General features: G+C 46.3%; 1 protein-coding gene across 6 annotated transcripts in view; it reads left to right on the top strand.

Moving 5' to 3' along the window:
• The window catches only part of acsl6 (acyl-CoA synthetase long chain family member 6), a 109,845-nt gene that overhangs the window by 90,731 nt on the left and 2,425 nt on the right, over window positions 1-16,689 (top strand). For all 6 annotated transcript variants that reach the window (XM_071339478.1, XM_071339483.1, XM_071339484.1 and 3 more), the window contains 10 exons: window positions 6,608-6,681; window positions 7,108-7,185; window positions 8,490-8,624; window positions 8,745-8,879; window positions 9,427-9,522; window positions 9,769-9,841; window positions 12,376-12,464; window positions 12,581-12,697; window positions 12,879-13,022; window positions 16,493-16,594. In XM_071339478.1, the coding sequence (XP_071195579.1) occupies window positions 6,608-6,681; window positions 7,108-7,185; window positions 8,490-8,624; window positions 8,745-8,879; window positions 9,427-9,522; window positions 9,769-9,841; window positions 12,376-12,464; window positions 12,581-12,697; window positions 12,879-13,022; window positions 16,493-16,594 (1,043 nt within the window). The remainder of the gene's footprint in view (window positions 1-6,607; window positions 6,682-7,107; window positions 7,186-8,489; window positions 8,625-8,744; window positions 8,880-9,426; window positions 9,523-9,768; window positions 9,842-12,375; window positions 12,465-12,580; window positions 12,698-12,878; window positions 13,023-16,492; window positions 16,595-16,689) is intronic.

Raw genomic sequence — 16,689 nt, 5'->3', positions numbered from 1 at the left:
GTTTAAGCTGCCTATCAATCATTGTTTTTGAAACCAGTGGACAGCCAGTGAAAAATGCGCTCTTGCAACAGCTGCATAGTGCGGATCCCAGCCTATGGAATAAAAGTGGGGCTTTTATTGCTCAATCTAATTCATGCTGATAAAAACAATCCATAGGCGTAATGGACACCTGCTGAAACTTGCAAACTTTTGATAGACTTAAAGGGGCAATCTGTAGTTGCTACATCCATTTTTGGACTTTTATATATACAGAACCAGTCAGAAGTTTGGACACACCTACTCATTCAAAGGTTTTTCTTTATTTTACTATTTTCTACATTGTAGAATAATAGTGAAGACATCAAAACTATGAAATAACACATAAGGAATCATGTAGTAACCAAAAAAGTGTTAAACAAATCAAATATATTTTATATTTTATGTTCTTCAATGTAGCCACACTTTGCCTTGATGACGGCTTTGCACACTCTTGGCAAAGCATGCCATTCCATGAGTGCAGCATTTATTTTTTTTAACTTGAATCAATGAGACCAATCAGTCCTCCATTACAACAAAAATCATAAACAACAGAGTAGGGCTGGCTAATAAATCCTTAGTTTTGGGGTCATGCTCAGGTAAAACAATTTGGCTAATCTATACTCCTGTCACGCCCTGGCCTTAGTATTATTTGTTTTATTTATTATTTTAGTTAGGTCAGGGTGTGACATGGGGTATGTGTGTATTTTGGGGTATTATATGGTAGAGGGGGTGTTGGTTGTAGTTTATGGTTTTGTGTTGAGTGTATGTATCTAGCTGTGTCTATGGGTGTGTAGTTTACTAGGAAAGTCTATGGTGGCCGGAATGGGTTCTCAATTAGAGACAGCTGATTTCTGTTGTCTCTAATTGGGAGCCATATTTAAGGCTGCCATAGGCTTTAGCTTTTTGTTGGGTCATTGTCTAGTTCTGTTCTATGTCTAGGTCTGTGTCAAGGTTGCATGTTTGCATTTTGTCGGTTAGAGCTTCACGGTTATCATTTTGTTGTTTTTGCTTCGTTGGTTATCTTCTAAATAAAGAGAAGAGGTATTTTTTACACGCTGCGCCTTGGTCCTCTCTCTCTCCCATGGACAATCGTGACAGAATGACCCAAACCAAGAAGGACCAAGCAGCGTGAAAGGAGGGAACCAGAGCCAAGTGTGCTAATACTGGAGGTGAGCAATGGAAATAATACAGAGACTGTTAAGGACTTATTGAGGAGTTTGGAGGAGAGTGAAAGGAGGAAGCTGCTGTGTTGGTGCGTGAGGCACGACATCCACCCGACAGAGCGTGTGCGGGAGGTGATGTTACCTGAGTCAGTTCTCCATGCTCGTCCTGAGTTGCGTGCTAACCGTCTGGGAATGACAGTCCCACGAACCAGGTCTCCTGTGTGCCTCCCTAGTCCTGCACCTCCTGTAGTACCCTTCCGCTCCAGCCCGGTACCACCAGTTCCAGCACCACGCACTAGGCCTAAGGTGCTTATCCAGGGTCCAGTATGCCCTGTTCCTTCTCCCCGCACTAGCCTTGAGATGCGTGTCTCCAGCCCGGTACCACCAGTGCCGGCACCACGCACTAGGCCTAATGTGCTTATCCAGGGTCCAGTATGCCCTGTTCCTTCTCCCCGCACTAGCCTTGAGATGCGTGTCTCCAGCCCGGTACCACCAGTGCCGGCACCACGCACTAGGCCTAATGTGCTTATCCAGGGTCCAGTATGCCCTGTTTCATCTCCCCGCACTAGCCTTCAGGTGCGTGTCCCCAGCCCGGTACCTCCGGTTCCGGCACCACGCACCAGGCCTATAGTGCGTCTCAGCCGGCCAGAGCTGCCAGTCTGCCCCGAGCTGCCAGTCTGCCCCGAGCCGTCAGAGCTGCCAGTCTGCCCCGAGCCGTCAGAGCTGCCAGTCTGCCCCGAGCCGTCAGAGCTGCCAGTCTGCCCAGTGCCGTCAGAGCTGCCCGTCTGCCCAGTGCCGTCTGAGTCATCCGTCTGCCCAGTGCCGTCTGAGTCATCCGTCTGCCCAGTGCCGTCTGAGTCATCCGTCTGCCCAGTGCCGTCTGAGTCATCCGTCTGCCCAGTGCCATGTGAGTCATCCGTCTGCCCGGTGCCATGTGAGTCATCCGTCTGCCCGGTGCCATGTGAGTCATCCGTCTGCCCGGTGCCATGTGAGTCATCCGTCTGCCCGGTGCCATGTGAGTCATCCGTCTGCCCGGTGCCATGTGAGTCATCCGTCTGCCCGGTGCCATGTGAGTCATCCGTCTGCCCGGTGCCATGTGAGTCATCCGTCTGCCCGGTGCCATGTGAGTCATCCGTCTGCCCGGTGCCATGTGAGTCATCCGTCTACCCGGTGCCATGTGAGTCATCCGTCTACCCGGTGCCATGTGAGCCATCCGTCTACCCGGCGCCTTCTGAGCCATCCGTCTGCCCAGCGTCTTCTGAGCCATCTGTCTGTCCCGAGCCATTAGAGCCGTCCATCAGTCATGAGCTGCCCTACAGTCATGAGCTGCCCTACAGTCATGAGCTGCCCTACAGTCATGAGCTGCCCTACAGTCATGAGCTGCCCTACAGTCATGAGCTGCCCTACAGTCATGAGCTGCCCTACAGTCATGAGCTGCCCTACAGTCATGAGCTGCCCTACAGTCATGAGCTGCCCTACAGTCATGAGCTGCCCTACAGTCATGAGCTGCCCTACAGTCATGAGCTGCCACCCAGTCATGAGCTGCCCTACAGTCATGAGCTGCCACCCAGTCCGGACCTGCCGGAGTCCCTCAGTCCGGACCTGCCGGAGTCCCTCAGCCCGGACCTGCCGGAGTCCCTCAGCCCGGACCTGCCGGAGTCCCTCAGCCCGGACCTGCCGGAGTCCCTCAGCCCGGACCTGCCGGAGTCCCTCAGCCCGGACCTGCCGGAGTCCCTCAGCCCGGACCTGCCGGAGTCCCTCAGCCCGGACCTGCCGGAGTCCCTCAGCCCGGACCTGCCGGAGTCCCTCAGCCCGGACCTGCCGGAGTCCCTCAGCCCGGACCTGCCGGAGTCCCTCAGCCCGGACCTGCCGGAGTCCCTCAGCCCGGACCTGCCGGAGTCCCTCAGCCCGGACCTGCCGGAGTCCCTCAGCCCGGACCTGCCGGAGTCCCTCAGCCCGGACCTGCCGGAGTCCCTACAGCCCGGACCTGCCGGAGTCCCTCACGCCCGGACCTGCCGGAGTCCCTCACGCCCGGACCTGCCGGAGTCCCTACGCCCGGACCTGCCGGAGTCCCTACGCCCGGACCTGCCGGAGTCCCTACGCCCGGACCTGCCGGAGTCCCTACGCCCGGACCTGCCGGAGTCCCTACGCCAGGACCTGCCGGAGTCCCTACGCCAGGACCTGCCGGAGTCCCTCAGCCAGGACCTGCCGGAGTCCCTCAGCCAGGACCTGCCGGAGTCCCTCAGCCAGGACCTGCCGGAGTCCCTCAGCCATGAGCAGCCAGGACCTGCCGGAGTCCCTCAGCCATGAGCAGCCAGAGCCTTCCGCCAGCCATGAGCAGCCAGAGCCTTCCGCCAGCCATGAGCAGCCAGAGCCTTCCGCCAGCCATGAGCAGCCAGAGCCTTCCGCCAGCCATGAGCAGCCAGAGCCTTCCGCCAGCCATGAGCAGCCAGAGCCTTCCGCCAGCCATGAGCAGCCAGAGCCTTCCGCCAGCCATGAGCAGCCAGAGCCTTCCGCCAGCCATGAGCAGCCAGAGCCTTCCGCCAGCCATGAGCAGCCAGAGCCTTCCGCCAGCCCGGATCAGCCGGATCCGTCAGCCAACCATGAGTCATCCAGCCAGGATCCGTACCTCAGTCCGGAGCTGCCGTCCCTCAGTCCGGAGCTGCCGTCCCTCAGTCCGGAGCTGCCGTCCCTCAGTCCGGAGCTGCCGTCCCTCAGTCCGGAGCTGCCGTCCCTCAGTCCGGAGCTGCCGTCCCTCAGTCCGGAGCTGCCGTCCCTCAGTCCGGAGCTGCCGTCCCTCAGTCCGGAGCTGCCCCTTATCATGGTGCTGCCCCTTATCATGGTGCTGCCCTTTAGTCCGGTGCTGCCCTTTAGTCCGGTGCTGCCCTTTAGTCCGGTGCTGCCCTTTAGTCCGGTGCTGCCCTTTAGTCCGGTGCTGCCCTTTAGTCCGGTGCTGCCCTTTAGTCCGGTGCTGCCCCTTAGTCCGGTGCTGCCCCTTAGTCCGGTGCTGCCCCTTAATCCAGTGGGGTTAAGGGGAAGGATGGCCATTGGGAGGAGGCTACGGAGGCGGGTAGTGACTATGGTGGGGTGGGGACCCCGACCAGTGCCGGAGCCGCCACCGTGGAAGGAAGCTCACCCAGACCCTCCCCTAGACTGTGTGCTGGTGCGCCCGGAGTTCGCACCTTAAGGGGGGGGTTATGTCACGCCCTGGCCTTAGTATTATTTGTTTTATTTATTATTTTAGTTAGGTCAGGGTGTGACATGGGGTATGTGTGTATTTTGGGGTATTATATGGTAGAGGGGGTGTTGGTTGTAGTTTATGGTTTTGTGTTGAGTGTATGTATCTAGCTGTGTCTATGGGTGTGTAGTTTACTAGGAAAGTCTATGGTGGCCGGAATGGGTTCTCAATTAGAGACAGCTGATTTCTATTGTCTCTAATTGGGAGCCATATTTAAGGCTGCCATAGGCTTTAGCTTTTTGTTGGGTCATTGTCTAGTTCTGTTCTATGTCTAGGTCTGTGTCAAGGTTGCATGTTTGCATTTTGTCGGTTAGAGCTTCACGGTTATCATTTTGTTGTTTTTGCTTCGTTGGTTATCTTCTAAATAAAGAGAAGAGGTATTTTTTACACGCTGCGCCTTGGTCCTCTCTCTCTCCCATGGACAATCGTGACAACTCCCATATTTCCATGTCCTATTCTTGAAGATCAAGGTGTATAACATTTATTGGAATGACTGGAATTCTGATAGACTTTGGTTTTTAATGTAAAGATAGAATTTAGTCGTATTATTATATGTAGTAGAAAGCGATGGGTTAGAAGAAGCCTACATAAGCAACCCATAAAGTACAAATTAACATCCATATATGGCCAGCTATGTAAACTTCAACATTGATTTATCCTGCAATAGATGTCGTTCAATTGGTAACATACATTTTTGTCTTCTTCTAATGCCTCTTAAGGGGAAAGTAATCTAAGAGTAACCGCATGTAATCAGATTACATTACTGAGTTACGTTACTGATTACATTTTCAGACAGGTAACTTGTAACTGTAACGGATCACATTTAGAAAGTAACCTACCCAACCCTGCATGTAACTACAAGATGCCACAACCATTGAATCCACATGTAATATCAGGGTTGATAAATAGGCTAGGACCTGGTAACAACAATTGTAATAAGCCACACCCTGTCATTAACTACTGGTCATATTACATTTTTTCATTTCTATGTTATGACCTGGCTCAAAGGCTATATATACCGAATCAAGTGTAATACAAGAACAATGTAGTTACATAAGATATACTTGTAATTATCATGTACCTACCCAGGAGCAAGCAACTTAATGTAAAGTGAATCCCAGTAGGGTATAACCTTTATAATTACTATCTAGTAACAATGTAACAAACTTTGCAGACAATAGACAACAACCTTGTTACCATGTCATTTACAAAGTAACAGCTACGTAACTACTATGTTACTGGAGTTATTACTGTGGAGTTACATAGTAATAGGGGCAACAATGTAAGGCGTTTTGGTAATTTTATTACGGTCTGGCCACAAATACAGTCATATAGAATACCCTGGTATTTCCAGACATGTAACCACAGCTTTAGTCACAAGTGGCTAAGCAGCCCACTGCAATAATGGAAAGAGCGCCATCTGTTGGTCTTTTAGTGTATCAGCCTGAAGCGTGTTTTCCCATGGTGGATGTCTCCCCTGGTGCCCTTGTTACACACCTGCCCTGAGGCCTATCTCTCTGAGTGTGTGTGTTCCAAAGGCTGTTACAGGGTTATTCAACTCAGGTTGCTCCCACTATGGCAAAGCAAAACACGAGCAAAACACGAACAAAGCAAAATATGAATTGGATTATTGTTGAAGGTCAAGAGGAGTTTAACATTTGGCGTTGTCAGTTTCTTCTAGAAGTGAAGTCTGTTCATGCGTAGCCTGAAAAACAAGTGCCACAATGATAATTATTTTCGTTCCTAGGATGCTAACTTGTTTTTCCAGATATATATATCTAACCTTGTTGTTTTTTAGCTGATTTAAGAGGCAATGTTTAGTGTTAGGACTTTCTCATATGAATTGGATTATTGTTGAAGGTCAAGAGGAGTTTAACATTTGGCGTTGTCAGTTTCTTCTAGAAGTGAAGTCTGTTCATGTGTAGCCTGAAAAACAAGTGCCACAATGATAATTATTTTCGTTCCTAGGCTGCTAACTTGTTTTTCCAGATATATATATCTAACCTTGTTGTTTTCCATCGATTGATACAGCATGGGTCCCAAATGGAAACCCTTTTCCATATACAGTCCACTACTTTTGACCATAGTCCTAAGTATTGCACTATAAGGGTGCAATCCATTGTTGAGAGCAGGTGGAGGAGAAGTCCGTTGATTTTGTTGCACTATTTTCTGTTCCTCTCCTACATAGGAAACCCAAAGGGAGTCATGCTGACACATGGGAATGTTGTGGCTGATTTCTCAGGCTTCCTCAAAGTGACAGATGTAAGTTCGATCGGACTATGGTGTAGCTGACCCTTTCTGTGGAAGAAATTTCCCTTGTACAGTATTTATCTTGAGTAGGTGCTACATTTCCCATTTATGTAAATATATTAGATGCAAGACTCACTAAATTGCTTCAAGTCCCATATCTTACATGGGACAATAACAAGATGGAAATGTACAATGCACAAATGTATTTGTTTTTGTGTGCTTGTGGATAACATCTGTTCCTCTTTAAGATCATGTTTCACAGTTGAGTGGTGAGAAACAAACCCCACTGGGCACAGAAGTCAATTCAACGTCTATTCTGCATTGGTTCAATGTCATTTCGTTGAAATGACGTGGAAACAACGTTAATTCAACCAGTGTGTACCCGATGGGATGGTTCTAATCCCCTTCTAACCACTTTTTCTCTCCCCCATGCCACAGAAAGTAATATTCCCAAACCAAGACGACGTTCTTATCTCCTTCCTGCCTCTGGCTCACATGTTTGAAAGACTCATCCAGGTAATTTCCCAAACAAAGCCCACACTAAGCTTTCATTTGTATAATTGTTGGTGTGTGTGTGTGTTGCTCCTCTTTGTGTGTGTGTGTGTGTGTGTGTGTGTGTACACATGTACCTGTATTTCTAGACATGAAGGATCTTGGCGATTACCCTTGTCCTTGGCTGTTATTGACCTGGTTATCTGTGGTTGGATTTCATTGTGACATTATATTATTAAATAGGCATATCATATGCTTGCTCTGGATAAGCTGGCTCATACAGTCATGGGTGTGCATTATTTCAGCCGGTTCTAACAGCTTCGCCCCCACAGGAAACTTGAGTCCTGCTGTTAACCCCCCCACGCTGCCTCTAGCTTGGGATGCATCCTAAATAGCATCCTATCCCCTATATACTGAACTACTTTCGACCAAGGCCCTATGGGCTTTGGTCAAAAGTAGTGCACTACAAAGGGAATAGGGTACTATTTAAATCGCAGACTTGGTCTGTTGTTTCCGATAGCTGTGGTTCCACAGCTCGTGTTTTCAGTCCCTAACTACTGATTTTGGATCAGTCCCAAATGACCCTATTATTTTGAATAACTACTATGAGTTAAACAACAAAGCTGGCACTGGATCAGCTTCAGTACTGAAGGGGTAAAGCAACCATACAGGTTCAACCGACCTTCGTGTTTTGCCCCGCTGCAGTACGTGTTCTTTCCTTGTTAGTGTGTGAGACACAGACACAGGAAACCACCTCTCTTCCCCTACAACACAAGCAGGCACATACTTCACGTTCACAAGAATGCACACACCCAGACACTGTTAATGTATGTGACCTTTATGTAACTAATATAAACACCTTTAAGTTCATCCTCAAAAGGAACGGCCCATGTTCTCCTTGTAGAACTCGTTGAATAGGCTTTTCCATATACAGTAAGTTTTATGGTCCCTGCCAGTGCGCTCCAGTCTATTATGCAAATCATGTCTTTCAACATGTGAAAGAAAAAAAGTCAGTCCCTGCAGAGCCTGTCCTCATCATGACCTCAAAAACAGGAACTGTTCCAAAGATCGGTGTGAATTGTGGTACTTTCAAGAGAACTCAAACTCTGAACCTCCGAGTTAATATCAATATATTTTTTTGCGTCAAGTTACCTGTTGTTCAATTCTGATATTTTGCAAGTGGGAAAGTCAGAGCTCGAGTTTCCAAGTGGACATTTTAGAGTTTCTGAGTTCCGAGTTGTCTTGAAAGCAGCATTAGGCCAGATCTATGCAACTGAATACAAAAAGTGCTTTTTGACTCAGTTGTAACTGTTAGGTTCTTTCCCCAGTCTGTGGTGTATTGTCATGGTGGCCGGATCGGTTTCTTCCAAGGCGACATCCGCCTGTTGTCTGATGACATGAAGGCCTTACGGCCCACCATCTTCCCTGTGGTACCTCGACTGCTCAACCGCATGTATGACAAGGTGAGAGAACCAGCCTTTACACCCCCCCCCCCCCCCCACACACACACACACCTCCCCTCATTTTTCATATCTTATATCAACTCACCCCCTCTCTTAAATGTCTATGTGTGTACTCTACAGATATTCAGCCAGGCCAACACCCCATTGAAGCGTTGGCTGCTGAACTTTGCAGCTAAGAGAAAAGGGGCAGAGGTCAGCAGGGGGATCATCCGCATGGACAGCCTGTGGGATAAGATATTCTTCAGTAAGATACAGGTATCAACCTCCCCTCCTCCACTCCTTCTCTTCTCCTCTCCCTCCTGCCTATGAGTGGCCTGATACGGTGCCCTCGCACATTGGCTACCCGGACTATCTGCATTGTGTCCCGCCACCCACCATCCGCCAACCCCTCGTTTACGCTACTGCTACTCTCTGTTTATCATATATGTATAGTCACTTTAACCATACCTACATGTACATAGTACCTCAATTAGCCTCGCTACTGTTATTTTTCACTGTTGTTTTTATTTCTTTACTTATCCATTGTTCCCCTAATACCTATTTTTTACTTAAAAATTGCACTGTTGGTTCGGGCCTGTAAGTAAGCATTTCACTGTAAGGTATTGTTGTATTCGGCGCACGTGACAAATAAACTTTGATTTGATTTGCTGTGTGTGTACAGGCAATAAAATGGGAATATGCACTGTGACCCGTGGAAGTGTTGCTAGGCAGGCAGGATGTACTGTATTTCAACAACACAGACTGCATTCCTGGTGTGTTGTGGGAGTTTGGTTTGTGTGATAGTATTGTGTTCTGTTGGCAGGCCAGCCTGGGTGGGAGGTTACGCATGATTGTAACTGGAGCTGCTCCGGCCTCCCCCACTGTACTGGGGTTTCTCAGGGCTGCACTGGGTTGTCAGGTAAGTGACGTACATGTGAATGCGCGCACACAAACACACACACACACACACACACACATGTATGGATAAACACACACATGCAGCTGCATGCATAAGCATACACATGCGCACACACACGCACATGTGTTGACAAACACACAAACGCATGCAGCCACAAGCACACATGGACACGAGGTCACACAGACAAACCATCAGACTGATCATATCACATCCTGCTAACATCCGGTCTGTCCTGGCTGTCTGTAGGTGTATGAGGCATATGGTCAGACAGAGTGTACTGCTGGCTGTACTTTCACCACTCCTGGAGACTGGACCTCAGGTGAGCTTATCTCTCCTCTCCGCTCTTCCCTTCTCCTCTCTTCCCCACTCCTTTCTTCTCATCTTTTCTCCTCTCCTCTCGTCTTCTTTCTTCTCCTCTTCTCTTCTCCTTTCCTCTCCTCTTTACTTGTCTCCTCCACTTCAACCGGTCAACAGCTGTTCCACTCCCAGTACACCCAAGTAGTGCACTATACATAGGGAGCCATTTGGGACTCACCCCTACATTAGGCCAGGGAGCAAGAGTACCTTTATGACATCAGAGTACAGTCAATGCCTGTTTAAAAACATTATACTTCACCACTGGGGTGAAAGTCTAAGAGGTTTTACAACGGTGGAAACACAAGCCCACAGAGATAACACGCTGTGTATTGGGGACACATTATAGTGTGACTGAGTATAGCTGCTGCTGACTGATGCCAACATCAACAAGGCCCTCCATGTCCTGAGGAGATGGGGTTATAAGTCAGTGTCACCTGCTTTCAGCGGAAGGACCGCCGCAACGTGTAATATTTTACTGCGAACACTACAGCTGAAGCGAACTCCTTCCTCCGCCGCACGTAAGTGCTTTCAGCTTCAGACTCAAACAAACAAACACAAGCTTTGAGGTTCTCACTGTTTTTAGCTCTGTGGCTTCCGGCTGGCTGCACGTTTCAGGGCCACAACCATTTCCCCTCTGTAATGTGTGAGAACAGGGGCAACTGGTCGGGAGGCTTAATTGTAGTTAAGTCAACAACCTTTGGATCACAGCCAGTATTTACCCACATACTCTGCTGTGCTACAAAACACTGGCAGTTGCAGTATGACAACCCAAGCATGCAACAGACACTTTATTGTCTCGGTGAAACAGCCATGGCCAAAGGTTACACTGGAAATATATTGAGCTGCAGTACATTTGAATGGATGCTAGAGCAGCTCTAACACCTGACCCACCCATCAGCCCACTGAACCATCGGTTGCGTCCCAAATGGCACCCTATTTCCTATATAGTGCACTACTTTTGACCAGAGCCCTATGGGAATAGGGTACCCTATGGGTCCTGGTCAAAAGCTGTGCACTATATAAGGAATAAGGTGTAATTCGGAATGCAGTCATAATCTCCTGTCTTCCTGGAAATGTCATTACTTATTACATATTATTTCATGATGCAGACTTTGCCAGGTCTAGCATGAATTTCTAGCCCAAGGACCATTCAAAACCCACCCACAAGGCCTGAAAACTAGGCCAAAATGTTGTTGTTTTTTCAGCAAGAGAGGAGTTGATAAATAGGTGTCTCCATAATGACAATCTATATACAACTGGTAAAAAAAGGCTAATTGACTGAGAACACATTCTCATTTACAGCAACGACTTGGGGAATAGTTACAGGGGAGAGGAGGGTGAATGAATGAGCCAATTGGAAGCTGGGGATGATTAGGTGGTCATGATAGTATGGAACCCAGGGTTATGTCATAGTATTTTTAGTGACCACAGAAAGCCAGGAAACCAATTTAACGTCCCATCTGAAAAACAGCAACCTACACAGGGCAATGTTCCCAATAAAATATTTTTTGATCAAGGGTTTGTAAGCTACTCTGGACTTCTATAGGCCCTGCACATTATACTCTTCGACACTATAAAACAATATGGAACTAGCTAGTGCTGTTATTCGTTTGTTGTCCTCACATGACTTGTCATGATGTGCTGCTCTCCTCTCACTTGTGACTCAGCTGCCTGCTGCAGCGCTCTCTCAACACACGGCCCTCCCCACAGCCCTCCCCCCTCCCTCCCTCCCTCCCTCCCTATCACTCTCTCAGCAACAGCCTGCCTCACTACCTGATTATCAGTAGCAGCAGGTCACAGTGAAATAAATAGATTTACTTAGAAGTAGCGCAAAAACCTGCAACCCGCAACCAATACATTTTCCTCTGCGACATTGTTTTCAAAGTACTTGCAGGAAAACCATGAACATGGCAACCCTGATCAGTACACCCTCTTAATAAGGCCCTGTGCTCTTACAGTTCCTGGGCAGTGGGGCAGCCCGCTGTTATTTTGGAATCAGACACAACTGAATGTGTGGATGACATTCAGGGGTCTAAGTGGGGAATAACAATTTCAGATCTTCACACACCCTAGAATTGGGCTTTAGCTTTGTGCGTTGCAATGTTTTTAAGTTTAGCAAGTATGGAGAAAGGTATGACTTCTCTAACTATTGTGTAGGCCTGATTGTCAAACAATACACATTTTAGCGTATTTCCACTAAAAGATGCACATTTGAGTTGTAAAGGTAATATAGCTTGTAATGATTAAGAAACATTTATTTGTATTGCGTCAAATTAAAATATTATTCAACTGCTCCCCCTACTGGTTTGATTCTATATTTCAGTATTTTCAGCTTCACATTGCTGTTTTGGCCTGACTGTATAAATGCATACTTTTTGGTGGCAGCCAATTTACTATCTAATGACTTCAATCAACCAAATGAAGATATGACTCCACAGCTGTCTGTACACTATACTTTTTTCTCATACTTCTCCTTGGTTTGATGGCTAACTCTAGGTCATGTGGGGGCACCATTGCCATGTAACCTCATCAAGCTGGTGGATGTGGCTGAGAAGAACTACTTTGCACGCAAGGGAGAAGGAGAGGTGAGTTCAATAAAGCATCAAGGACATTTTAGGATAATCCCTATTTGAACATGGTCCCAGACATTTGATCACTGAGGCTATGTGTGGCTGTCTCCTTCTCTCTGATCATCCATTAGGTGTGTGTGAAAGGACCCAATGTTTTCAAGGGCTACCTCAAAGACCCTGAGAGGACGGCTGAAACCCTGGACACAGACGGTTGGCTCCACACCGGAGACATAGGGAGATGGTTACCTGTACGCACACATGCTTGTTTATGACCCTTCCCTTGAAAATACATTTCTTCAAACATCTATTTGCCTTCCTTGTGTTATATACCCTCAATATTAGGGTCAAATCCTAACTTGACATTCACAACTATTTCAATTAAAATGTAAGGTATGGGCCTATTTTTGATGTCTGCCCTCCGCTCCTCAGAACGGTACACTGAAGATCATTGACAGGAAGAAGCACATCTTTAAGCTGGCCCAGGGAGAGTACATCTCCCCTGAGAAGATAGAGAACATTTACATCCGCTGTGAGCCTGTGACCCAGCTCTACGTCCATGGTGACAGCCTACAGGTGATCTCCTTAACCACTTCGTTGTTATCACATGACAGCCGATGGTAAGAGTTGTTTGGGCATTATCATTAAAGTTGGGCAGAACCACTGGCACACAGCTAGACATTAGCCCTATAAAAATCTGTCAGTTTAGGCTAGAGATCATTTTTTTCATCAATTCGCTGCATACGCACTTCCGCATCTGCGATGAAAGGTGGCAGAGCTCAAGCGATGTTTGTCAGACCATGAGACATCCCGAAAATTAGTCTTCTCACAAAATCGGATAACACTTTACTTGACACTCAGCAACATAACACATTATGATACAGTCATAACCATGTCATAATATGTCATAACAGCCGACATAACTTGTCATAAGTCATAATATGGTCATAACAATGTCATGACACATGTATTTAGACCTGTTGTGACATACTCTATATTGCATTATTTTATCACTGGTTATGACACCTACAAAAGAGTGTCAAAACCCACAAAACATGCACCTCTGTTGCTTATGACTAAGATGAAAGCAGGAGCAGATTTCAGTTACAAGAAACCCTCTTTTGGACTGATGACTGACATAAGGTCATGTACATGATAGGCCTATCTGACCTATTATGATGGTCATAATGTATCTTGGCAGTGTCATAAATCACATGAGCAAAGTTCACTGAACCACCTCCACTAAAATTACAATTGATAGCCTTTGAGTTAGAGTAGGATAATTTAAAAAAACATGACACTGATACTGAGGTTAATTGGTAAGCTGTAACAGACTATGTGAGGTCATAAAATGTGGGTATCATAGCAGGTGTTATGTAGGTGTCATAACCAGCCATAAAATAACACAATATATGTCCCAATAAGTGTAAATATGGGTCATGACAGTGTTATGACCATATTATGACAGGTTATGACCGTGTCATAACGTCTTATAACGCTGGGTTTAAAGTAAAGTGTTACCCAAAATCGTCTGTAGCGTCTGAATGGTTTGACCATTATTACCCCTCTATGGAAAGATGAGACTCTCCCGAACACAACGGTGGTTTCCGTTTTGCTCTACAACCCCCACGAGCGTCTTGGGACTAGTCTGAAATCAGCACAGCCGATCTGCTAACTTCTGTCTGTAGCGTCAAAACAGTTTGGACAACACACTAATATGACCCCTCTGTAGAAAGGTGAGACTCTCACAAACACAAATATGTTGTTTTGCTCTAGGATGCCCACTGGCCTCACAAGACCCGTCTGAAGGTCCCCCCGTACCAGTTGAAAAAATAAAATGGAAGTATACTGAACAAAATTATTAACGCAACATGTAAAGTGTTGGTCCGATGTTTTATGAGCTGAAATAAAAGATCTCAGAAATTGTCCTTATGCAAATGTATTTCTCAAAAATGTTGTGCACAGATTTGTTTACATCCCTGTTAGTGAGCATTTCTCCTTTGCCAAGATAATCCATTTCAACTGACAGGTGTGACATATGAAGAAGCTGATTAAACAGCATGATCATTACACAGGTGCACCTTGTGCTGGGGACAATAAAAGGCAACTGTATAATGTGCAGTTTTGTTAGACAACACAATGACAAAGATGTCTCAAGTTTTGAGGGAGTGTGCAATTGGCATGCTGACTGCAGGAATTTCCACCAGAGCTGTTACCAGAGAATTGATTGTTAATTTCTCTACCTTAAGCCGCCTCCAATTTTGCTTTAGATAATTTAGCAGTCCATCCAACCAGCCTCACAACCGCAGACCCACCTGTATAGCGTTGTGTGGACGAGCGGTTTGCTGATGTCAACATTGTGAACAGAGTGCCCAATGATGGCGGTGGGGTTAGGGTATGGGCAGGCATAAGCTACGGACAACGAACACAATTGCATTTATCGATGGAAATTTGAATGCACAGAGATACTGTGACAAGATCCTGAGGCCCATTGTAATGCCATTCATCCACCACCATCACCTCATGTTTCAGCATGATAATGCACGGCCCCATGTTGCAAGGATCTGTACACAATTCCTGGAAGTTGAAAATGTCCCAGTTCTTCCATGGCCTACGTCCTCACCAGATATGTCACCCGTTGAGCATGTTTGGGATGCTCTGGATCAACGTGTACGACAGCGTGTTCCAGTTCCCGGCAATATCCAGAAACTTCAACCAGCCATTGAAGAGGAGTCGGACAACATTCCACAGGCCAAAATCAACAACATTTACATTTTCATTTAAGTCATTTAGCTGACGCTCTTATCCAGAGCGACTTACAAATTGGAAAGTTCATACATATTCATCCTGGTCCCCCCGTGGGGAATGAACCCACAACCCTGGCGTTGCAAGCGCCATGCTCTACCAACTGAGCCACACGGGACCAACCTGATCAACTCTATGCGAAGGAGATCTGTAGCGCTGCATAAGGCACTTTTTTTTAAAGGTATCTGTGACCAACAGATGCATATCTGTATTCCCAGTCATGTGACATTAGGGACTAATGAATTTATTTAAATTGACTGTTGCTCAGTAAAATCTGTGAAGTTGTTGCATGTTGCGTTTATATTTTTGTTCAGTGCACATATGGGGACAATTTAGTGCCAAAAATAAGGGGTTAAATAATGTTTTTAAAAAAATATATGTAACGCTCGTCTTCCTCCTCGTCTGAGGAGGAGCAAGGATCGGACCAAAGCGCAGCGTGGTTTGAATACATATTTTAATTATAGCAACGAAGACGAAAAACACTTGACAAAATACAAAACAATAAACGAACGTGAACAAACGAACGAAAACAGTACCGTGTGGCGAACAAACACAGACACGGCAACAATCACCCACAAACAAACATTGAAAACAGCCTACCTTAATATGGTTCCCAATCAGAGACAATGACAAACACCTGCCTCTGATTGAGAACCATATTAGGCCAAACGAACAAACCTAAACATAGAAACAAATAACATAGACTGCCCACCCCAACTCACGCCCTGACCATACTAAATAAAGACAAAACAAGGGAAATAAGGTCAGGAACGTGACAATATAAACCTTTCCTTATCTTTCTTAAAGATCTCAGATATAGGACAGACACTTCAGAACAAACTTCCTTGAGATGTTATTTTCTGATTATCTGTTCCATGTAGTGAATCTGTTATTCAATATGTTTATATGGGCTAATAACAGTAAGGCCAACATTTTTTTCCATCAAATCATTTTTGCAGGTATTTTTTTCATACTTCAACGGCTCTTAAAATTCCAAATCAAATAGCTAAATGATCCTTGGTATGACCTTTTTAAAACAATTCCATATAGCTTAGTAGAACCCCCGACTGTAATGAGTTAAAACCACAGTTTATGCTGGATACTGTTTATGTACAGCTATTTTCATAGATAGACACATACTTACTTACCTACTTAGGCCTATTGAGAGAGAGAAAGAGAGAGAGAAAAATACAGAGAACATTTGATTATTTCTAAAGGTTACTTGTGTGTTTCTCTTCTAGTCCTGTCTGGTTGCCATAGTTGTTCCTGACCCAGAGACAATGCCTGCATGGGCCCTGAAGAAAGGCATGGAGGGGAGCTATCGGGACCTCTGTAAAAATACTGTATGTGATTTCAATCCCATCATTTACATTCAATGGTGTTTTCATTCTGTTTGTTGCCATGATGAAGGAGAGGCTTGAAATAATCAACTATGTGA

This window comes from Salvelinus alpinus, chromosome 13 (assembly GCF_045679555.1).
Source record: "Salvelinus alpinus chromosome 13, SLU_Salpinus.1, whole genome shotgun sequence".
Classification (NCBI taxonomy): Eukaryota; Metazoa; Chordata; class Actinopteri; order Salmoniformes; family Salmonidae; genus Salvelinus; species Salvelinus alpinus.
The sequence above is the reverse complement of the archived record's forward strand: the minus strand, read 5'-3'. Positions and strand labels throughout refer to the sequence as shown.